This window comes from Bombus bifarius, unplaced genomic scaffold (assembly GCF_011952205.1).
Source record: "Bombus bifarius isolate JDL3187 unplaced genomic scaffold, Bbif_JDL3187 scf7180000007990, whole genome shotgun sequence".
In the NCBI taxonomy this organism is placed as follows: domain Eukaryota; kingdom Metazoa; phylum Arthropoda; class Insecta; order Hymenoptera; family Apidae; genus Bombus; species Bombus bifarius.
Window position 1 is genome coordinate 6,938 of NW_022884371.1, and position 26,106 is coordinate 33,043.

At 36.8% G+C, this 26,106-nt stretch overlaps 1 protein-coding gene across 3 annotated transcripts in view; it reads right to left on the reverse strand.

The window, feature by feature from the left end:
- Window positions 1–20,613: 20,613 nt before the first annotated feature.
- Window positions 20,614–26,106, reverse strand: part of LOC117205318 — a 164,685-nt gene continuing 159,192 nt past the window's right edge. For 2 of the 3 annotated variants that reach the window (XM_033443602.1, XM_033443599.1), the window contains 2 exons: window positions 23,725–25,883; window positions 20,614–21,827 (listed from right to left, as the gene is read on the reverse strand). In XM_033443602.1, coding sequence (XP_033299493.1) covers window positions 21,678–21,827; window positions 23,725–25,883 — 2,309 coding nt within the window. In that variant the 3' untranslated portion in view covers window positions 20,614–21,677. The remainder of the gene's footprint in view (window positions 21,828–23,724; window positions 25,884–26,106) is intronic. The other variant, XM_033443600.1, reaches the window with a different exon arrangement.

Consider the following 26,106-nt stretch of genomic DNA (forward strand, 5'->3'; position numbering starts at 1 on the left):
AAGAAGACCTATCCTAAACTAATAAATTTAAAAAAAGAATGTTACTACTCACGGGTATAAAAATACCCGCGGTCACTATGCTCGCAACAAAATTCTACGTAATACAACCGGTCACCCGTGCCGATTCGGACCTTTCATCCTACGACATGATTGAGTGACCGGAGGAACAAAAATGCATGCGACTCACCGTTCGATGCGGAGAAACAGAGGACGTTACCTTGGATGCTGCGGTATCCCAGCGAATATCATCAGGGAGACTAACATCAGGCAGGAACCGTGTAAAGTCCAGTGGTGGAAATGGTGGTTGTTTAAGGGCGGGTGGGGGGGGGGGAGAAGCGAAACTTCGTTTCGACAATTTTCTTCTTTTTCCTATCGAACGTTTATTTAGAAAATACTGCTATTTTTTTACGCTTAAAAATTATTATTAAGAAATTGGAACAAGTTTGAAAAATATTATTTAGTTGAAAATTGTGAGATATTTTTCGATGAGCAAATGCTCATGAATAACGTGAATGCGATGCAATCGTTTGCAAGAATAATATTGTTCGCAATTAGAATATATACTGTGAATTTTCGTTATTAGAATACGAAATATACATTCCAATAATACACTACAGTCGCGTGTTTTAAATAATAGAAAATATTTGCAAGAATGCAAAAGTTCGCCACTAAATATATTTAAAGAATACTGTGCAAACGCGCGCGAAACCTTGTTTCGAGGTATTTGAATCTACCCGTTACTAATTTGCAAGTTTATGACGTTATAACTCAATTTGAAACAATAAGATAATTCGTTAAAAATTGGTTTGAAATAAGAGAATGATTTCATACATCGGGATCTTTCAGAAGAATCAATGGACTCACGCGACGCACTCCTGTGCACAAAATAACCGCAAGATTCAGTGGAAAAAAAGGATAGATTTTTATATTTCGTTCCAAGTCAGATAAGTATCATTGTACAGAATGGGCTCAGAATGGATTCGACATAGCCAAGACATATCCCACGGTGCCCCACGGTGTCCCACGGTGTCCCACGGTGTCCCACGGTGTCCCACGGTGTCCCACGGTGTCCCACGGTGTCCCACGGTGTCCCACGGTGTCCCACGGTGTCCCGCGGTGTCCCACGGTGTCCCACGGTGTCCCACGGTGTCCCACGGTGTCCCACGGTGTCCAACGGTGTCCAACGGTGTCCACGGTGTCCAACGGTGTCCCACGGTGTCCCACGGTGTCCCACGGTGTCCCACGGTGTCCCACGGTGTCCCACGGTGTCCCACGGTGTCCCACGGTGTCCCACGGTGTCCCACGGTGTCCCACGGTGTCCCACGGTGTCCCACGGTGTCCCACGGTGTCCCACGGTGTCCCACGATGTCCCACGATGTCCCACGTTGCAGTCCAGTGTAGATCATCCAAAATTCTTTTCGCGGCATTTGGTGACCCACACTGGACCGACGATGGCCCACGTTGCAGTCCAGTGTAGATCATCCAAAATTCTTTTCGCGGCATTTGGTGACCCACACTGGACCGACGATGTCCCACGTTGCAGTCCAGTGTAGATCATCCAAAATTCTTTTCGCGGCATTTGGTGACCCACACTGGACCGACGATGTCCCACGTTGCAGTCCAGTGTAGATCATCCAAAATTCTTTTCGCGGCATTTGGTGACCCACACTGGACCGACGACGTCCCACGGTGTCCAACGATGTCCCACGGTGCAGTCCAGTCTAGATCATCCAAAATTCTCTTAGAGGTTTTTGGTGATCCAAACTGGACTGTTGCGTAGTTCTTAGCTTGGCATCGTTTTCCAAAGACTAATCAACTGATTAATTTTTGGAAAAGGATGCCAATTACCAGGTCTCACCACGAGGAGGTGACTACGCACGAGACCCGCCCATGGGTTATGTAACACTACACATCGATCTCGACATTCAACCTGTTGGCAGAATGTTGACTTTTGACTCTACTTGCCATGGGCCTGCGTAAAGAAATAGTTGTTTCGTAGCCTAACTGCGAAACACATATCTCCAACGCAGCGCTTACATGAATCTTTACAAACGTAAAACAAAGCTTACACAACGCAATATCTATCTCCCACGCAACGCAACATTCATCTCCCATACAACGATTACATCGATCAGTACAATAATTTGCAACCCTACTGGCCGCATTCGGTATCAAAGACACATTTGTCTAACTTGGAACGAAAGAAACAATATGAGGCTACTACGGAAAAGGAGCCCCAACAATCAGACGGTGAAAGAAAAACCGCGGCGCGCCCGGAGCGAACGAAATCACGATCTCTCGAAAGAACTAACAAACCTACATGACGTACCCCCGTGCACCGGATAACCCTAAGGTTCAGCGGAAAGCCCAAGCATTGACCTTCGCCCGATTCCTGTCACGTCGTCTGGATCTTATCACGGTCGATGGCACCAACCGATGATACTAGCGATCTAGCAAATAGGCCTGCGATTTAACACACTCCAACTGAACATGTGGAACCCGGGGATGGACCGCTGAACAGGATTACGAAGGCAAGAGGCCTCAACTGAACAGTGGGGTCCACTCACGGGGAGGGACCGCTGAACAGGATTACGAAGGCATTGACCTCAACTGAACAGTGGGGTCCACTCCCGCGGGCCCGAACAGAATTACGGAGGACGTGAAATGCAGGTCTCTGCCCGAGTACCGAAGTACCAATCGGACAGTATTGAGAATCGCAGGTATCACCAGTGCGATGACAACTCCCGTGATTCGAGGCAAACGACGAGCAGTCGTCGAGTAGTCATCAAGACAGAGGTGTGCTTGGGGCGACTTACGAATCCAAAGAGTTGCCCAGTGCACGTTGACCCGCACGTACCCGGAATACGCGCGAGCGAATACGTCACGCTACGGTTTGAAAGAACTGAGCGACCGTGAACCGATAAATCGTGGGAACAATTTTTCCAATGTGGTAAGCGAGGGTATCACGAGAGACGAGATTTTTATTTTTCGTTCCAAGATAGATAGGTATCTTTGTACAGAATGTGCTTACAATGCACATAACATAGGTATCTATCTTACGATTAATTAAGACTAAGACGCACGCATCCCACGGTGTCCCACGGTGTCCCACGATGTCCCACGGCGCCCCCGCGGGGGGGTCTTAGTCCGGTCTAGATCACCAAAACTATTTTGGATGATCTAGACCAGACTATATTGAAGTAGTTTTTAGCTTGATATCGTTTCTCAAATAATAATACTAATATTCAAAATAGTACTTGGTGTATTATTATTTGGGAAACGATACCAATTACCGGGACCCACCACGAGGAGGTAACTACGCTCGGGTCCCATTTACATAAACAGTTTTTAAGCATTGGAAGCAGAGATGTAAAATTATTTTATAATAAAGCGACATTGTAGCGGCGACATTGTTTTGCCCGGAGTTTATTTGTTCTTATATTACTTATAATCTAACGGTCTTGATACACCGAAGCAAAGCAACAACGTGATTTGAAATGTCCTCTGACTCATGTGCAGCTACAGATAAGATGTGGTTGCCTTTAAATTGCACTTACGGTTAAATTACACTTGCTTCCTTGATTCCATGAATATGGTGTTGTTTCCTTGGTTTTGAGCAGACATGGAAAATTACATCTTAAAATTACACTCTGTGTTACCATTGGTTTTATACGAAACAGTGAAATGAGAAATTAAATACTGTATTTAAAATTAAAAAATAATGCTATATAGAAATAAAATAGCACTTTAGGGACTTGAAAGATTTCGTTAATAAAATAAAACAAAATAAATCATTAATTCACTCACTACGAATTGATGGTATTGATTTAAATCAATGAATGTAGAGTTACAACCGATTAACGGTACAACTGCTATGAATTAAGAGCGTAATTACTTTGAATTAATGGCAGAATGTGGTTATAAATTATTGGTATAACTGTTAAGAATTAATGGAGTAATTGTTTTAGATTAATGGCTTAAATGTTGTAAATTAATGGCTCAGGTGATATAAATTAATGGTTTACATGTTGTAAATTAATGGCTAAATGTATAAAATAACAGTTTAAAAGTTACAAATTAATGGCCTAGACGTTAAAAATTAATAGCTTAAATGTTATAAATCAATAGCATAAATGTTATAAATTAATAGGTTAAATGTTATAAATCAATAGTATAAATGTAATAAATTAATAGTTTTGATGTTATAAATTAATTCCTTAAATGTTATAAATTAATGGCTTAAATGTATAGAATAACAGTTTAAATGTTGTAAATTAATGGTTTAGATGTTGTAAATTAATAGCTTAAATGTTATAAATTAATAGCATAAATGTTATAAATAATTGCTTAAATGTTATAAATTAATAGTTTAAATGTTATAAATTAATAGCATAAATGTTATAAATTAATAGCTTAAGTGTTGTAAATTAATGGTTTAGACGTTATAAATTACTGGTTGCAATGTTGTTATTTGATTCTTTTTTTATTTACCTTAGATTTAAATTCTTCTTCGATGTTCACTCTCCGAAATTTCAGACACAAAAGAGCTCGCGCGCGACTTCCGTGTTCCTTATATACCTTGACAAGATGCCGGTTTGTTAATCAAACGGTAACGATATTTTCACATAGCAGGGGACGGTTTTTCCATTATAGCAAAATCAAATTGAACGATTTCTTAATTTTTATCGTAAATTTGCTTCTTTAACGATTTAATACGATATCCATTTTTATCATTTTAATAGTTTCTGCAAACTAAGACTAAATTCACACTTCTTTAATACTAGTTTTCGACTATCAATTAGTTTGAACAAAAAGGGGAAAAAAGCCTAACGGCAATCGATGACGTTACTGTGAAATAAGTTAAGGTATTAAATAATCAGACAGATAAAATTCATATTAAGCATTATATTATATTAACGATATTCGTTCATTTACTCGTTCTAATTACAAAATGAAATGTTCCTTTTTCTTGAATAACACCTACATCACTGTTTGCGATATTTAAAATTCTTATTTAATGCTTATTTAAAAGTCAGGTACATTTTTAATTCTTCTCAAGTTAAACGAGTAAATTTACTCGTTATAATTGTAACATAAAATGGCTTTATTTCTTCAATACCGCCTGCATCGCTGTACGTGACACAGTTAATAATTATGTAGCGAACAATATGATCTAATTGGCTGTAATCACGGTTAGGTATTTCTTATTGATTCCTTGAAGAATGGTGTGATTCTTATAAATTAATGTTTTACATGTTGTCAATTAATGTTTCAGTTGCTATAAATTAATAGTTTAATCGTTGCTAATTATTTGCTTAAATGTTATAAATTAATGGCTTAGACATTATAAATTAATAGCTTAAATGTTAGAAATTGGTAGTTTAAATGTTATAAATTAATAGTTTGAGTGTTATAAATTAATGGCATAAATGTTACAAATTAATAGCTTGACTGTTACAAATTAACAGCTTAAAAGTTAGGAATTAATGGTTTAAAAGTATAAATTAATACTTTAAATGTTAAAAGTTAATGGCTTAAATGTATAAAATAAGAATTTAAATGTTCTAAATTAAGAGCTTAAATGTTATAATTTAATAGTTCGAATGTTAGAAATTAATGGTTTAAATGTATACAGTAATAGTTTAAATGTTGCAAATTAATGGCTTAGATGTTGTAAATTAATGGCTTAAATGTTATAATTTAATAGCATAAATGTTATAAATTAATAGTTTAGACGTTATAAATTAATTCCTTAAATGTTGTAAATTAATGGCTTAAATGTTATAATTTAATAGCATAAATGTTATAAATTAATAGCATAAATGTTATAAATTAATAGTTTAAATGTTATAAATTAATTGCTTACATGTTATAAATTAATAGTGTAAATGTTATAAATCAATAGCATAAATGTTATAAATTAATAGTTTTGACGTTATAAATTAATTCCTTAAATGTTACAAATTAATGGCTTAAATGTATAAAATAACAGTTTAAATGTTGTAAATTAATGGCTTGAATGTTATAAATTAATAGTTTTGACGTTATAAATTAATGGCTTAAATGTATAAAATAACAGTTGAAATGTTATAAATTAATTGCTTAAATGTTATAAATTAATAGTTTAAATGTTATAAATTAATAGTATAAATTTTATAAATGAATAGCTTAAGCGTTGTAAATTAATGGTTTAGACGTTATAAATTACTGGTTGCAATGTTGTTATTTGATTCTTTTTTTATTTACCTTAGATTTAAATTCTTCTTCGATGTTCACTCTCCGAATTTTCAGGCACAAAAGAGCTCGCGCGCGATTTCCGTGTTCCTTATATACCTTGACAAGATGCCGGTTTGTTAATCAAACGGTAACGATATTTTCACATAGCAGGGGACGGTTTTTCCATTATAACAAAATCAAATTGAACGATTTCTTAATTTTTATCATAAATTGGCATCTTTAAAGATTTAATACGATATCCGCTTTTATCATTTTAATAGTTTCTGCAAACTAAGACTAAATTCACACTTCTTTAATACAAGTTTTCGACTATCACTTAGTTTGAACAGAATTCTCTTAGAGGCTTTTGGTGATCCAAACTGGACTGTTGCGTAGTTCTTGGCTTGGTATCGTTTTCCAAAGATTAATCAGCTTATTAGTTTTTGGAAAAGGATGCCAATTACCAGGTCTCACCACGAGGAGGTGACTACGCACGAGACCCGCCCATGAGTGATTCAACATTATGCATCGGTCTCGACATTCAACCTATTGGTAAGAATGTCGAGTTCTGACTCTACATCATGGGCCTGCGTAAAGAGATAGTTATTTCGTAGCATAACCGCGAAACACCTATCTCCTACGCAGCAGTTACACGAATCTTTACAAACGTAAAACAACATACATAACACACCATCTATCTCCCACACAACGATTACATCGATCAGTACAATAATTCGCAACCCTACTGGCCGCATTCGGTATCAAAGACACATTTGTCTAATTTGGAACGAAAGAAACAATATGGGGCTACTACGGAAAAGGAGCCCCAACAATCAGACGGTGAAAGAAAACCCGCGACGCGCCCGGAACGAACGAAATCACGATCTCTCGAAAGAACTAACAAACCTACATGACGTACCCCCGTGCACCGGATAACCCTAAGGTTCAGCGGAAAGCCCAAGCATTGACCTTCGCCCGATTCCTGTCACGTCGTTTGGATCTTATCACGGTCGATGGCACCAACCGATGATACTAGCGATCTAGCAAATAGGCCTGCGATTTAACACACTCCAACTGAGTAAGTGAGGGCCCGGGGAGGGACCGCTGAACAGGATTACAAAGGCAAGGCCCCAACTGAACAGTGGGGTCCACCCCCGCGGGTTCGTCACTTGAACAGGATTACGGAGGACGTGAAATGCAGGTCTCTGCCCGAGTACTGAAGTACCAATCGGACAGTATTGCGAATCGCAGGCATCACCAGTGCGATGACAACTCCCGTGATTCGAGGCAAACGACGAGCAGTCGTCGAGTAGTCATCAAGACAGAGGTGTGCTTGGGGCGACTTACGAATCCAAAGAGTTGCCCAGTGCACGTTGACCCGCACGTACCCGGAATACGCGCGAGCGAGTACGTCACGCTACGGTTTGAAAGAACTGAGCGACCGTGAACCGATAAATCGCGGAAACAATTTTTCCAGTGTGGTAAGCGAGGGGATCACGAGAGACGAGATTTTTATTTTTCGTTCCAAGATAGATAAGTACAGATCTTTGTACAGAATGAGCTCACAATGCACATAACATAGGTATCTACCTTACGATTAATTAAGGCTAAAACGCTCGCATCCCACGGTGTCCCGCGATGTCCCACGGTGTCCCGCGATGTCCCACGGCGCCCCCGCGGGGGGGTCTTAGTCCGGTCTAGATCACCAAAACTATTTTGGATGATCAAGACCAGACTATATTGAAGTAGTTTTTAGCTTGATATCGTTTCTCAAATAATAATACTAATATTCAAAATAGTACTTGGTGTATTATTATTTGGGAAACGATACCAATTACCGGGACCCACCACGAGGAGGTAACTACGCTCGGGTCCCATTTACATAAACAGTTTTTAAGCATTGGAAGCAGAGATGTAAAATTATTTTATAATAAAGAAGTGGCGTGTATTGAAATTTATTAATTAGAATAGCTGTAGTACGTGGATCTGCATAATCATACTTGAATATTGAACTTATCATCGAAGAAACGAAACCATGCGAGGTACCAATTGTAGCGCGTATGGATGAATGATAGGATGTCGTTACCTTCGGTTACATTGCGCTTGCTTCCTTGATTCCATGAATATGGTGTTGTGTCCTTAGTTTTGAGCAGACATGGAAAATTACATCTTAAAATTACACTCTGTGTTACCACAGGTTTTATACGAAATAGTGAAACGAGAAATTAAATACTGTATTTAAAATTAAAAAATAATGCTATATAGAAATAAAATAGCTTAAATGTTATAAATTAATAGCTTAGATAATATAAATTAGTAATTTAAATGTTATAAATTAGTGGTTTAAGCGTTGTTAGTAAATAGCTAAAATGTTAAAGCTTAATAGTTTAAATGTTTGAAGTTGATAATTTAATTCGCAACAGTTCCTTTTCGATGTTTACAGTGCAAGAGGTGTAGGACAAATGAGCTCGTGTGCGAGTAGCGTGTTCCTTATATACCATTGGCATGCACTTGACAATGTACTGAAATGTCAATCGAAGGGTGGCGGTTTGTTAATATCTTAAAAGTTAGTTTCTTCATTATAACACAATCGAATTTAATAACTTTTTAATTTTTATTGTAGATTGACGCCTTCAACAAATTATTATAATAATCATTTCTATAATTTTTATATTTTTGTTATCAACTGAAACTAAATTTGCATTTCTACGGTACGACTTTTTGATGTAGAGCTATTTTAATCACTATTCTATACCAGTTTATGACAAACATACTTTTACTATAATAGCTAAACATGAAGTTGACCAGTGGTCAAGAGTCGAAAAGTGAAAGAATCTACATAATATTTCAATTTTGATTTTCCGACATTCTTTTACAAACATTTTCTACTTTGATGATTTATCATAATATTTTATAACAATTTATCAATTTTCATAACTTAATTCTAAGTATATACCATCGTTCAACAATTAATTATTAAATATATAAATCTAATATGTTTTTACACGCACAAGTTTGTCTTATTTCCTAAAATAAGATCATGTCAAAATAATAAAAATTTTAGAATTTATACATCAATTAATAGCAAAGTAAATAATGATAATAAATTATTTTCAATTAAAGAAATTTCTCCTTTCATGATAGTTCCGCTATTAATTCTTGAAGACCATTCTAAATTGCTAACATTTTTGTCACGTTTTTCTATTTATTACAATGTTTGAATTATTGAAATATATTTACTAATAATTGTATGAATAATTAAGTAATATACTAATATACTAATACTATATTTTGTTTAATAGTAGCAGCTACATTCGTGTAATATAAAAGCTTTTCATTAAGAACATAATCTTATTCGTAATTGTTACTGAACATTGTCTGAAATGTGTTTTCTATTCCTTAATTTCATCAATTTAACCATTCGAATATATTAAATTTGCGCGCGCTCGGGTATACGAAGTTCGAGCGTTCCTATTGGCGGAATATATTGCGAAGTCGAATTGAGCGTTCCTATTGGCGGAATATATTGCGAAGTCAAATCGAGCGTGCCTATTGGTTCGGAATATTGGAAAGTCGTTGTTTCAACCGGGCCGAGAGGTGACATACTGCTGAAAGTCGTGGAGCGAAAATTCGTCTCGTCGAGCGTTATCCTGTTGTTAGTACCTTCATTTCGACTTTATCAACGATTCTACACGTCTATCTGGTTCATTCAAATAGTACGTTTGTATTTAATCGGTTATTGATTATAATCTTAGTAAAATTAAATAGTATCCCGAAATTTTCTTTTACTTCTATCATTGACTGCGTATTTGGCAAGTTACAGTTATTGATCGTTCATATTATCAATCTTTGAGGTAGAATTTGGGTTCTATTATTACTTTATTTCACTATAATTGGTTTCGTTATTATAAATTGTTGGTTTTATCGTACATTTATTTGAAATTGTTGGTTTTCTTTTGTATAGATTATTGGCTGGTCACATGACTGAAAGAATAGGGGTTCACATCACGGACACCACAAGCGATTAACAATCGATAATTTGAACTGATACAAGATGGACGTCATAGATGATTATTAGTAAATCGCGTCGTTGATTTCTCATGCAGATTTGGTAATGATTGAGGTATTATAACAAAGCAAACGTACGTATATGGTTATTTTCTCTTTTTATTTTATCAATAGTAATCGACATTTGCTAAATAATTGCTATACAGCTTACAATTGGCATATAATAACACCATATTATAAATAGTTGCATAATTTGTTGAAAATATTAAGATGAAAGTAAAAGAGGTTAAAGAAATCACATTTGAAACTGTTCACATATAAAAATGTTTCGGGTATATAGATTATCGTTAATAATCGAATATACTATTAAGTAATTAATTAATGTTTTTATATTAATATATAGCAAATAATGCAAATCATTTAATTATTATTAGAAAACAATTTATTGCGAAATTATTATATTTTTGTATATTGAAATGAGAAAATAAGTTTATTATTTTCCAAGACGTGTTCAAACATATTTCTGTGCAAGATTAAATATATACTTTAAACATTTGTGACACGTTTAAACGAGAAATTTATTAATTTATTACAAGTATTGTCAAATCTTTATAAAGTACAACATAATATATTAACAGAAATCATATTTCAAACTCTGAAAACGAACATTCACAACTGAATTCTTTCTGAAGAAAGAATTAGTGTTATGTTTTAGAATATTCATAAATTTGAAAATATATTTGAAGATATCTCGCAGTGTTCGAAATATTACACGTATATCCCATTTTCTTAATGTGTATTTGTAATATCTGTTCGTCCGTGAAGAATGAATAATATTCGGTATATGTAGAGTACATACATTTTGAGAAACAGCAGTATTTCGTAAACAAACACCCTGCCCCCTTCCTCTCCCCATCTTCCTGCTAATGCAACTTTTTTCAGAGAATGTTTGTGATCGCGCGCAATGTGTTCGATAGAGTCAGTGTTTGCTGCGTAATAACATTTTTCATATTTTCTAGAGCACAATAGCTCTTGACAATTATAAATTCAATTATAATACTTGTACACGAAATTAGAGTCAGTGTGTTCGTCGAATGTTACTTAAACGTTAATAGTCTTTTCTTTTTTTTTTCTTTTTAAACATTCGCTTTCGGTAGTAGAGTCGCAGGTTTCGTAAGAGGATACAGCCTCTCCTGGAACTCAAGAATGTAAGTATTTCTGTATCTTCTATACTAATTTCTTTTTTTATTTTTTGATCGAACTATTATTAATTTCCATTGGCATAAAATCTAAAACTTATAATATTGAAATAGAAAATAAAAGTATTTAACATGCTTCACAAATGATTAGATTATCATCGTTCATTTTTATAGTAATTAGATTTTAACATGGTTTCAATATTTATTGTTATTAAAATTTCAAGTTTGAATAGAGTTTTATTTTTCATTATCTTAGACTTCTTTAACAATGAACGATATATTTTTAAGAACAAATTATAATGTTTCATATGTTTTGTTTCAGTTTTTCATAATTTCTACCTTTTCCTGTGCTTCGAGAAGGACGCAATGATGCTTCAAAATTAGTTTTGAATTAGCATGTAAGTATCTTTGCATGTCGTATTCCAAAAACCAAGCCTGATTCAAGGTTTTCATAGAGTTTCATATTACATTATTTAAAAATTTTTGCTGAATCATTACTTTGTTTTCAAAATAAATTATTCGCGCATATATTATTCATTTATGTATAAGAATACCATATGTTTTGTTAAAGGTTTATCACTCCTTCCTCTTCCTCCTGCTTCCTGAAAAAGGACCTACTGGGGCTTCAAAAGCCAAGAATGTAAGTAATTTTGTAATCTCTACTTCATTCAGTTCCATTGTTTATATTTCAATTTGCTACTCCTGATTTGAATATTGTCATTAAAATTTTAATAGAGATTAATAGAGATTAATATTCCACTACTTCAAATTTTTCAATTAATTAACGTCATATATAAAAGCAAATTATAATATTCCATACATTGTTATAGTTTTTTCTATAATGGGATTGCATGGCTCCTCCTTGATGATGGTCTTCACGACGACTTTCCCTGGGTTATCACAGCATCGATGATTACGTCCCTCGCATCTTATCGTGAGTCGCATGCATTTTTCTTCCTCTGGTCATTCAACCATGTCGTAGGACGAAAGGTCCTACGGAATGGAATTTTTTGCGAGCACAGTGAACGCGGGTATTTATTATACCCGTGAGTAGTAACATTTTCTATTTCTATGTATTATTTATTAGTTCAAGATTATTTCAGGTCTTCTTGCACATCGCGTTTTTGTTTATGTTAATTATATGATACTGAAAAATTTGATATTAACAATATTAATAATGGTACTAACCGATAAAAACGATATTATATTAATAATTGATTTGAATATTTGTGATTGAAGATATACATGTATGTTCACTATAATCACTTTTAAAGTTGGAATGTATTAAAAATGTATATGTACAGAGAGTTGCAATGATTTAATTAAATATTTCGTAGTGATGAAGTCGGATGCCCTCCGACTTCGTTGCATTAAAAATTGCAATTATTGCATATGTGTGTTATTATTGTTATGTGTGAGAACCGTGGAGTGAATGTGTTGGTGTGCTTGTTTTGCTACTTTTTTAATTTTAAATATAGGTTTCCGGGTAGGATAGGTAGTATATTTTCTGGTATGAATGTTAACTATAAGTAGGTAGGGCCGGGCAGGTTGGCACAGTTTTCCGTCGGGTAGGCGCGTTTTCGCGTGTCCAACCTGTTTCAGGAAATTTCATTCAAATAATCGACGGTAAAGTTGGCACGAATGGAGCATGTCATCGTCTCTGACTTTGCCCATCGATTTTTTGAATTTCGCGGTCGTGGTCGCGAGTCGGTTTCGAAACGAACGTTAATATTGCTCGAGCATGCATATGCGAACGTACAGCAATCTCTATATGATCGTTGTTCATCCATGTGCACTTGGATCAGCTTCCGCGATTTATGTTTTTATTTCACCTTTATACGTTATTTTTTGGTTTGCGATTTAGAAAGTCTCGAGCCTAGATGTAAGTTTCAGTGGGCATTGCGCCCGAAGAAAGAAAAGGCTATAAGCTGAAGAGGCCCGGCAAACTGCCACTCAAGAGGGCAACTACTAATGACTCCCCATCCTCTGGGTCATCCAAAGCATGGGAAGTCATTCTTGTTAATACTTCGTCACTGTGCTCGCTTTAGTATTTGTAGTAGTATTGATTTGTTTGTTTGCCGACGTACACGTCGGCCCGTCGCCATGTTGGGCTAATCGTGGTTTTTCAATTAACGTTGCGAGTGATTAATTACGGTTTGAATTAGAGTTACGAATTCAAATTTCGCGTTAACAGTTAGAGTTGCGAAACCAAATTTTGTGTTAACAATTAGAATTTACGAGAAAGTACTCACTTCCGTTTGGATTTGCTTTAGCGTTGCGAATTATAAGATGTCGCGATTGTACTCAGTATTTTCTATTGAGAATAATTATTAAAATTTATTAAAGAATAGAATTTGAATTTGTCGCGTTTTGTTTTATTTTCAGTCGAATTAAAATGACGTTAATTTTAAATTAATTTCGTAGCGTTGCGATTTGCGACCATCGCGCATAGTTGTAGTTTTTTCTTTTCATTTATAAATAGTAACATTAGATTAGATTCATTTTAAGAATTAGCGTTGCGATATATTTCATCGAGATTGTTTTAATAACTTTTCCGATTAGCGTTGCGTTGATGAATGATCGCGTTCTTATACGTAGTGTTGTGTCTATGAAATGCCCAAACTTCTTTCACTGAGATTGTGCAAACCTGTTCCTGGATCGCCTGATGCAACGAAGATAGTTGCTAAAAGGTGGTAGAGCATCAGCAGCTTCGAATGTAGCTGCACTTCGACATCTCGATATTAGTGTTGCGTATGTTGAAGTATGAGTACATAAATTAGTATTTATTAGTGTTGCGTGAATGATTAAAACACCCTACTGCGGTGTATGTTCCCGCGAATTTTTCATTTTTCTTTCTTTTTTGTTTTTTTTTTTGTCACTAACAAATTAAATAGCATTATAAATGTGATAAAGTACTCCTCGCGATTTATTTCGAGAAACGTCTATTTTATGGTTATGGATTTAGTAAATTAGCGTTGCGAAATAGAAAAATATTTTCCACTCGCGGTTTGTTCGGGATTCTATCGAGTGGATCGCTCTTCTGGATTTATTTCTTTTTCAGCATTCCTGTGGGCGTTTGTTCATAGAAATACTGTTGAACAATATCTCTGTTTGATACTGATGAATATTTTTAATTTGTTGTTGTATTATTTAAAATTATCATAAATGATTTTATTTCATAATTATATATATATATTGCATTTCAAGAAAAATGGCAGTTGATATATGAATATGTTTGAGCTATATGATGTAAAAATTTCTTACTAAACGAAAAGAAAATGTAAAATAATCATAATAAATATAATGATAATACTAAAATATGAAGGTAATAATAATGAAGTATCATTAAGATTTTATTTCAATATTTTCATTTATTTTCATTATTTTTCATAAATTTTATTATTTTAGTTTAAAAATTAGACTAACAGTGACTGTTCGTTATTAGAGTTTTAACTTTTTCGTCCATAGTGTTTTTGACTAATTAAACGAAATAATTTTATGACTTTCAATTTGCTGTGCATAAATCAGTTCATTCGCGATCATCGTTTATTGTCAAGAATCTTGCACAGAAAATGTTGTGTGAATGGTGGTCGATTCTTCGCGTTAACAATAAAGTTTATCTTTTTGCTTCATTGAAAACGAGTTTCAATAAAATGTAGAAGAGTTTGAATTCTTAGCAAAGTCTCTTTCTCGGTAATTTACGCAAATATTACATGATGCAATAGAAATTATACAGAAAAGACCATATCTAATACCAATTGTACACACACAGTCATTGAAATGAAAGAAACGAACACGATAGAATCGTCGGCGATCTTTAATGCAAAGAATAAAAGTTAAATTCATTCTATAAAAAGAAAGTATAAATGGACTAATGAATAAATCAAACCGTGACTTTAATCGCCTTTTTTTCATCTATGTATTCAAAATAAATTTCCCATTTTCAATGAAATCTAAATTGAGATATTCAAATTGAAATATTTAATTTCGAATCCAAATTGAGATATTTATTTTCGAAACCAAGTTCAAATTCAAATTGCTGAAAATTTGCGTAATTCTGATTAATATACTAAATTGGTGGATATATAATAAAAGACTATGAGTTATTTTTGTAATTTATTCATTTTTTTTTATGTCTAATAAAATGTTTCCTTCTCAGTTTTTACACTTTTTGTATTATATGTACTAATAAAATAAATGAGTTTGTTGTAGATTTATTAACTTCTAGGATATACACTTATATATATAAATAGCAGTTCAAGTTATAAATATTACATAAAAAATTCAAGAATGGATCAGTGGAACTTGGAATATGGATTGAAAAGTATAAATGAAATATGAATAGAAGAGATGTTTAAACGAGAAGCGCTAAAAATCACGGAGCAGCTTTTGAACTTTATCTGCTGTGAATTATAACTGTACCTCGTAAAATCTTTTTGTAAATTTTTTCTGGTTTGAGTTTGTTTCAGATACCATCGAGACACCAACGAAAGAAGGCATATCTCGTACAATATCCTGTACATACAATATTCCATTCCTTTTCCTGCTAATATTTAGATTTTTATATAGATAGCGTTATTATTAAAGAAACTTAGGCTTTTATATAGATAGGAGGTAAATTTTTAATTAAAGGAGTTTAGGTCTTTAAATAATCTTTACATAACTAATTAAAAAATGAAGGGGATCCCCAAACAGATACGTTTAAATCGCTAATAGATAGGGCTTAAAAAACAAGTGTTGAATTTTGCGTAGGTAAAACCTGTAGAAAGAAACGTTTAGATTTCTGATAGATATAAGGCTAAGATAGAAAAGGTTTAGCTTTGATGTTTGTTCCTGGGATCTTTGTAGGAACTGTGGAGAGATGTGCATGCTATGTCAAGGTACAAATAATACATACAAGGTATTGCAGATTTTGGAAGGTATATTTATTCCAAACGACGTCCCCTTTCCTTTCTCTTTATTTTAGATTTATTATAGTTTTTTAGATAGGTAGGAATCATAAAACTTTTATATCTTTGACAGGCAGTTTGAACTTGATTTACAGTTAGGTGGGAAATATTTTCGAATTGAGTGAATGTTATGGCTCAGTAGGATGTTTTTAAATGAAGTTAGGTTCATGGATAGGTAGGCTACTTGTAAATTGTATATTGTGTGGTGTATCTGTATGTGTGTAGTAGTATGTACATATTATGGTTTTGGTTACAACTATTACATATTTTCATGGCAATGTATCATGTTATGCGATTAATTCAAGATTTAATTGAAATTTTATTTTCAGACTGGGTCTCCATACGCAGCAACCTCCACACGGTGAGACCTGGGTAATCATTATTATTTGATGTATAATTACTAATTGCATCATATTATATGATATAATTATGAATTATATAGCAAGTAATATGAGCTAATTGGCTGCTATCGCGATTATGTTTTTATGAATATGAGATGGCAGTTGTAGATTTAAATATTTATGAGTAATCGGTAGTCATTAACGAATGTGTATTATTACAATTTCCTAAAAATAATGCTGAAAGTTGTCGCGTTTCTTTTTAAATAATCTTGAATGAAAATTAATAAGATATTAATTTTCAATTAATTTTTTAGTATTGCTATTATCGCGAATAGCACGGGTTTTGCTTGTAAAAAGATAGTAATTTCTCTTGTATTTATTTTTTAGAGTCAGTTAACTGCATTATTTTCCCATCGTGATTGTTTTAATTGTTTTTTTCAATCAGCGTTGCGTTGATGAGTAATCGCGTTTCTTTAAGCAATGCTACGTTTTTAAAATCCCCAAAATTCTTCCACTGAAATTGTGGAAGTATGTTCGCGCTCTCGGTTTAGGTACCTATTGTGGTTTAAAGAATTAAATATCTAAACTCATCTATTGGTATGATTTATGTCTCAGAGAATTTTACTGAAATCTTCGAACTTGGAGTTTGTTTTACCATTGTGATACTACCGGAAGGAGAATCGTATTCAACATAGTGATGCATTTCTTTTTTTCTTCATTGTATTTACATACTTTTGTAGATAGGATATGTGAAGATCTTTAACTTTTTGAGAGACACATTGAATTAGAGTTAGATAAGATGTATTTTAGATGAATTAAATTTATGATTAGGTAGAATATTTTTAAGTTAATATAGGTATATGATAGGTAGATCTTTTAGAGTAAAATCTTGGTACATATAAGTAGGTATTTTGTTAGGTAGGAACATACTTACTAAGGCTGCTTGAAAGCGTTGTTTCCTAACAATGCTAATGTGTGTTGATCTAAGTTAGTTTTTAAATAAAGTATATCGTTAATTAAGTGCATAATTAGCTAATCTTTCGCGTTCCTTTTTTGTTGTACGTTTTGCGCTACGATTACGAGATTAAATATTTTGCAAACGCACGCCAAGAAGAGGATTTGTTTGAAAATTGACTTAATTTTCAAATAAGTTCCGCGCGAAGGTATCGGTAAAGTAGCAATTTTAATTACCAAGTACCGTAGAAGAGTCTCCATCTGCGGTCCGAGGAAACTATCGTTTGTCGATAACATAGAGGTCCGTGTTGCATTTGGGTACCAAAAGCCACGAAATAACGCAAATTCAGGGTGAAATAAGCATTGGTCTAGGACAGGACGACGAAGAAAATACACTGAGGCAAATATACAACGTACGACATTTATTCTCTCATTTTCCTTAAATCGATATCATCCTACGTACGGGTAGATACAGAGGATCCTATAAAGGTACATGAATTTCCATGAATTCTGAAAATTCGAGGAGATATATCAGCGTACCCTTACGACATCCCTTCTATTCCTCTCTGTCGTGTGCGTACAACTGTGTATGCGTGTGTGCGTATCTATACTTCGCTTCCGGTTGCACTAGCTCCTTTACTTCGGATTCATACTGTGTTGCATCTTTCTGCGCGTTTCAATCTTTCATTCGAACGACGTTTCCGCGTTTCTCTTGTCCACGAGTCTGTTTTCTTTTTCTGAATAAAACATTACTCGACAGGCGAGTAGTCGAACAAGAACAACAAGAACACGTTTCTACACGATGCCTCAAATATCGCAGCCATACGCACTGTACGTAATTCGTCAACTCATTAATAGAATTCGAACGACTAGTTTCGGAGCGTAGAAATTTAATTCGATTCATTCGACGTATTCTCTGTTCTTCTGTTTTCTAATTTCTCCCTTTTTTTCTTTTTCTTTTCGTGCGATTGATGAATCTTTTGAATTCGAAATGTAACACGCGACGATCAGGGAACGTTCGATCAAACCGTGAGACCGTGAATCGGGATATTTACAGCATTTACGGCCGTGTTCCGTGCGGAAAAACAAGCCGACGACGCGGTCGAGAACAGTCGATGGACAACTATTCGCGACGAAACGATAAATAATTCGAGCTAGTGTAAGACCGATTTTCTAATTCGTATGGACTTTGCCTGAATTTCAAACAAGCACTCATCGATCGTGCCCCGATTTTCGAGGATATCTACGTCTCTGTTAAAAAGCGGCTCTCGCGATCCTCTCTCCATTCTCATCAATTCGGGGCGAAATTTTTGATAAAAGCACGCGATAGTTCGGAATGAAACGTTATCTATTTACCTTTCTTCTTTTTAACAATGACGAATAAAACTAATTGAACGCATTCTATGTACACATCGACGCACAGTCTCTGGTCCTACGTGAGTGTTATCACTCCACGCGATATGCCACGGGCTCGATTTCCTGCTAATTTCTTTCTTCGTTCATTCGCTCGTCTTTCCAATCGATACGGTAGCGGAGAGCTCACCCTCTACGGTTCAACAGCTTCGCAGCTCTTGGAGCTGACTCGCTGAGCAAGTTTTGCCGACGTTAAATGAAATTCAATATAAATGATATGTAAATCGAAGGCGACGCTTTAACACAGTACTACCCTTTTCGTTGGGAAATTTATTTCGAAGGAGTTTCATTTTCTTCCGATACTATACACAGTATCATTTCAAGCTCTTAAGATCTTAAATGTCACGGGAAGATCGTGTCAATTTTCTTCTCCGAACCATCACTTTACTTACGTTATTCTACTCTCGAGTTAATAAGAAAATTATTGGGACAAAACCATTTCGTGTCTCGCCAATTACGTTCGAGAAACATATCGAGGCGCTGAAAGGCCGCAGAGGGGTTGAAAGGTGCCGCGAAACCATAGAATCTTAGAGCAAGATCCAACAACGATCTTCTGTTTTATTTTACAATAGATAACGCGTTCGAGTTTCACGTTTTTCATAGTATCGATTCTCGAGCTTGACGACACCGGTTTTTGCAGATATTTCTTCCATTCTTTTAATGCCACTTATCAAATATTGTCATGGATTCTTCTTGCCTGCTTATTCCGAACGCCACTTCCGATAGACGAACGAAGAAATGGCCGACTTAACGTGCTAAAAGTCTCGACGCTCCTATTTCCTTTCAAGATCGTTCTAGACATTTTGAAATCGTAATATTTTTACAATCGTGCCGTCGTTTTTCAACTTATCGCTGTTTACCCTAACAGACAAGAGGAATCAACTTACGATGCGTTAAGGGCACTCGGAGGGTTGAACAGTTTCCTGGAATTGAACGGCGTTAGGCCGCCACCGACAATTGCAGTCCCGTAGAAAAAATATTCGCTCGATTTCCTACTAAACTCTCTGCGCAGCGAAGTTACAGTTCGCGTTTGGTTGCGAAAGCGTAAAAGCTCTTACGTTAGCCTCACTTCTGGTATACCGGATAGTGTCAATTTACTGCACATTTCTCAACAACTTCGAACAGCTTAAACATCTTCGATAAGTAACTTCGAATATGTAGTAACTAATTAATCTCCGTGATAACTTTAGCGCCTTAGACTAGAATAGTTTTCCACGAATTCGACATCGGTAACGCGTGTACGCAGGCATGTACGATCATAAGTTGCTGTTTTTCCATTTCTGTCGGAAAATTTGGAAAAAAATCGAATGATAGAAGGTACTAGATTCCGAAGATCCGACGTTAAATTTTACACTCGAATTATCTCAATATGCACATAGTTTGTTCGTGAAATGGTGGAGTTTGTTCTTTAAATGATTTTGAAATGGTTTAAACATCGAACGATACATAATATTAAATCGTTAAATTCAATCTACGGTGAATTTTAGTGAAAGATGCATATAGTCTCGTTTTATAAATGGCTGAGTTTACACCAAGAGGAGAACTTGGAGATATATTTAATTATCGAATAGTACAACGTACCAGATCGTGAAGATTCAATATTGAATTCTGCGCTCGAATTATTCGAAGTTAAATATGGATACAGTTTCCTGTTTCTTGAACGACCGAGTTTGCGCGCATACTTCGAACTTTGCGTCCGATTTTTGTGGAGGGAAACTTCCATAGAAAATCTTTCTCTTTCAAGACTTTCATCTTGAGTTTTAGGATTCATTCTCTTCTCCGGTTTCAAGGAGTTGAAATAAAAATAAAATTCAAGAAGATGAGAGTTTCGGGGTGAATACCGCTATTGAGAAAATTGCTTCCGGAAATCCAAGCTAAATAAAGGGGAGAAAAAAAACAAGAAAAAAAAAGAAGAAGAATAGGAAAAGAAGAGGGCTTTCAATAAGAGCCAGCGAACACGAAGTTTGGAAATTCGAGAATCGCCGTAGATCGATTTCGTCGGTTGATGGCCACCGAGAAAACTGGGAAAAGGGTTTAGAAGTTGGACTTTCTTTTTGCAAAAAAAGAATAAGAGCTTGTACAGTGTACAAGAAAAAAAGGCTGTTTTAAAAAGGATCTTCTGTTCCTCTTCTAAAGTAACTTTTCTCGAGCTATTGATCTTTTTTTACACGCCCGCGTACACTCGATAAATATGGCACACAAGAGTCATCAAGATTCAACGAGAGTCTACATCATATGATACAAGTTCTCTTCAAAAACTAGTAAACGAACACAGAATAAAAGAGAAAAGGGAGGAGAAAGGACATAGAAAAAAGTAACAAATAGAATGAACGTAAAAGTAACAAAATCACTGGCACAAATGACAGAATCGTAAGAGATGAAAAATAGCTATCAAATCGATCGATGATATGCTATCGATTAAACTGTAAATCAAAGAATAGCGCTGCTCGTAGTAGACGGCTTTGCAGACTTTGGTGCATCTTGGCAAGGGGCCAGAGAGTCGTTGGAAATTGCTCGGAGACTTCGCGTAGCCTATTGTCGACTGAACAGACTGGTACCCATTGGACGAGATCAAGGATCTATGGTAAAGCTTCGATCTATTTCATCGAGATGGTCCGTCGATTTGTTTCCATCAGGCCGTTCACCGTGATCAGGCCACCTCGGCGGTGCATCGTGGTCGTCGTGGAGGTGTTGGTTGGGGTCTGGGACGTTATCTCCGTGGTCGCACTCGTTGACGCCAGTCTCTTCTGCGAACGAAAGAGGAATTTTATAAAGTGGAATATTTACCTTGTGAAACATAATTAGAGATTAGGAACCTTTTTGATTAAGCAAGTTAGATTTTACGTTGAAGGGAAGGTATCGTAACACAATTAGACACAGATAAATGTAATCAGTAACGAAATGAATGAACAAGAACATAGCAGCGAAAATTATGTGATAATATAATACCTATGTAATGAGATAAAGTTAAATGACGTAGATAATGTAATATGATACTATTCCTGATGCAATTCAAATCAATGCGTCAAAATGATGACGAGATTTGAGACTCTTCGATTGTGAAAATACGTGAGATACGAAGACCTTATACCGTTATTCCATTATCTCTTTTTTCACGGTATAGACATTCTCTTTCCCCCGACAAACGCTGTTTATTACATGGAAACAAATTTTCCAAATCAGTTATTCTCCACCTCTACCTCTATCTCACTATCACTTAAAGTACCATTTTCGCGTACATGATCCTTACTGGATTCATAGAGGATTCTTAGAGGATTCTTAGAGGGTTCTTAGAGGATTCTCAGAGGATTCTTAGGGGATCTTTAAAGGATTCTTAAAGAATTCTTAGATTTGCATAAGCTCGAAAGATATCCTGTCAATCGATTTACTAAGCCAACGATGACACGACATAGCAACCTCCTCGATCATCCATGCTTATTAATCTTGGTAATCTTTCTTGGAAAGCAGAAAGGGAATCGATTTAAGGAACTCCTGGCCTATTCGTTTTCTTTTAGTCAATAGATGGACGTGATCCAGTTGTTCCAGTCAGGAATGTCCGGATCGGAAAGGAACGGCGCGAAACTTTATATTCGGCACGCCCCGTCGCGGCGAACTTTCGCAATCAGACCAGGGATCACGTAAGATCCGCGCCGGAAGGAAGGCATCGCTCACTTCCGGTCGGTGGGGTCAACCGAGTCCAGGCACGTTCTCGTCAACGGATCCCGGAAATTGCGGCACGTAAAAGCGTCGCGATGCCTCGGGATTACTTCCAATTCGAGTGTCTTTCGGCTTCCTCTTAAATAGCATAGCCCGATCACGATCTTCGTTTTATCGTACTCGACCGGTGCCCGTTCGTTAAAAAGCCGAGGAAGAATGGCTCCCGTTGTTTGACTCGCTTAAATTCCCCAGACCGTTTATTTGCCCATTGTAATTGCGTTCCATGGCTTCGATCTTTGCAACTTGCTGCGTCTTCCACGTCTTTATCGCCTCCCGTGCAATCTCGGTTTTATACATCTGACCGAGTTTTATTCACAACTAGGAGAAATAAATTTTCATGAAGATCGTTTGCTTTGTGACAAGCGAGGTTAACTCGCCACGTTTGATCGCTGTGTGAAAATACTTTATACCAGGGTTGATAGCGTGTGTAGAACGTTTCTTCCAGTATAGAGCAATAAATGCAGCTTCATTGAGCACGAAAGTTTATTACGACGAAATTTATTCCAAGACACGAAATACGAAAACTCTGATGGAAATACTTTTTTAGCAGAGCTCAAACTGGCCGGAAATTATTCTATTATATCTGATTAACCTTCAAGAAATTTTAGACGTTGCTAAAAAGTCATAAAAAAAAAGTTTTATTAATACCATGTATTCACCGACATTGTGTAGAATAAAATATCGATATTGATATTATCTGTTTTATCATATCGTTAGAATTACTTAAAAACTTTAGTTTTATTCACCTGATTTTATCTCTATATTTTTTTCTCTAATCTAAATATATGCAAGTGGCACAAGGTACCATCTTGGAATTAGTTGGTTACATTCCTCCGCTAATTTTCGATCGAATCGCGGACAGCGCGGCCATCGAGGACGGCTGGCAGAGTGGCGCGGGAAATTTAATAAAACGCAAATCGAGCTCACCTCGGCCTCGTTCTCTTTGTAGGGCCAGAAGTCAATTTGCCTGAGTGCTTCCAGCTGGTTCTCCAGCGGGTCGCTACTATTGCTTTTCGTTGAACCGCCTCGTAGCCCAGGATCCTTCTTCCACGCATAAATAGGTCGCTCCAGGCCCACTTGGAGTTGATTAGCCGTTCGTTCCGCCTCGTCCGCGTGACCGTTTTCGTTCCTTGGGTCTTCTTCGTTCTTTCTCCATTCGTTTCCGGTGTACTTGGGCGAAGAAACCGCGGACACCGCGACGAACGCGTTTTTTGACTTCGACGAGGTTGCGTCGGCCGTGGTACCTGGTTTGGAGATCGGCATTGCAGTTACCCTGTGATAGGCGAATTGCTTCCATTTCGTGGGCCACGTGCCTGTCGAACTCGTCTTGCCGTAATTCCATTCATCGTTGATTTTCTGCTGCCACGGAGAGAGCTCGTTGCCCTTCCCGTTCCAACCATTCTGCTCGTTGGATTTTTTTGGCCAAGCATCCCCAGAATCTTCCTCTTTGACTTTCGTAGGCCACGAATCTTCGTTGAACTTGGACCCGTTGTCGTTCGTCTTAGACGTCCAAGATTCGTTGGATTTCGTCGACCACGAGCCACTTCTCGTCGCCCACGAATTCTTGTCCCCCATTTTAGATATCCAAGAGGTAGATTCTGGCTTGGCTAACCACTCTCCTCCTTTCACCTTCCACGAGTCGGAGTTGCTGCCCTTGGACGCCCAAGCGTTGTCTTTCGCTTTCGCGAACCACGAGCCTGGTTTGTTCGATTTCTCAGACCAAATTTCGGGCACGTTCGTCTTGTCGGGCCAGAGAGTTATACTGGATTTGTCCATCCACGAGTCGTTGGCTTTTTCAGGCCAAGAACCCTTGCTCGTCCACTTGGCCTCGGCGTTCGTTCTCCCGAGAGGTTTGCTCCACCTTCGAGAAGTATTCTCATCGGAAGGTTCCATCGCTTTGATCTGGTACGGCTTCCAAGTAGATTGGTCGGCCGCCATTACCCAGGCACCCACCGATTGGATCTTGGGCAAAGCAGCTTCATCCGTCCACGAGTTCTTCCCTTCGTATTTCCTTCTCCAAGTGCCAGAATCATCTCCTTGCATATTCTCGGTCTTCATCCAATCCTTAGAATTTTTCGAATCCGACAGCATCGTCCATGATTTCATCGACTCGCCGGATCTCGTCTTATAGTCGCTGAAATTGCTCCTATCGTCGTTCGATTTGTACCTGGAAGCTTCCGTCTGAGGCAGTTTCTCTTCCTTCGAGAACTCCTTCGACGAGAACAACCTGCTCTGTTTCTCGTCCTTCTGTTTTCTTTCTCCGTTTGACTTCTCGGTTTCTTCCTTCGACCAAGCACCGTTATTCTGCTTGTCTAAGCCCAATTTCTTTACCAAATCGGCGTTCGGGTTGTACGACTTCCCATTCTCGTCTTTCGGCCATGGCTTAGCACCAGGAAGCTTATGAGGCCATGTAGCTGGATCAGAGGTTAGGCTGTTCCAGGTTTTCATAGTTATTTGTGGTAACACGACTTTCTCCTTGCTCTCCTGTTTCATAGACGATTTATTAGGTTCAGAGCGATTTTTACCTTTCTCCCATACGCTGTTTGCCTGATCTCGATCGTATAGTTTCATGGGTCTTTCTCCTTGTTGCCACGAAGGCGCAATTTTCATAGGTTTTTCCACTGGCCAATTAGATCTGTCTCTGTTCCATGAATGTTGAGCTCGTTGCTGTTGCCACATTTTCTCGGCTTCAGCTTCCTGTTCAGCGCCTTCTTCGTTGTCTAAGATGGGCCAATAATTCTGTTCAACCGGTAAAAAGCTGTCACGTTGCGACCAATACTTGGCGTTGTTCGAAGGTTGCCTCCAAGACCATTTCTCAGACGAAATAGGCAACAGAGGACGTTCCTCGGGTCTCCAGGGTGGATTGTATCCGTACGACAGATCCGGCCAACTTTTGCTCAACGCGAAATCTCGAGATCTCGGCTCGTACTCCTGATCGGTAGAAAATCCATCAGACTGCACATTGAAGTCGCCTTGGTAGCCCTCCTCGCGTCTTCCTAGGAACTCTCGCGACGCCGGTGACAGCTGATTGTATCGTAGTCGGTGGTACGTTTCCGGTATGTCGTAGTCTGGAACACGTCCCGGGTCTGAAAGATCGAACACGCTCCAGCACTTTCGAAATAAGTGGTTAAAGGCATTCGAAACTTTTTGTTTAGAATGCAATGGAATCGACTTTGCTTACTAGTTTGTGAACTGTCTGAAAGATTTGTTGATACAGAGCGATGCAAAAGACCACCGAAGATCTTGGATGTTGAATCGAAAAATGGAATCGAATCGAATCTGGCGAAAATGATTCTGCCGCGTTTATAA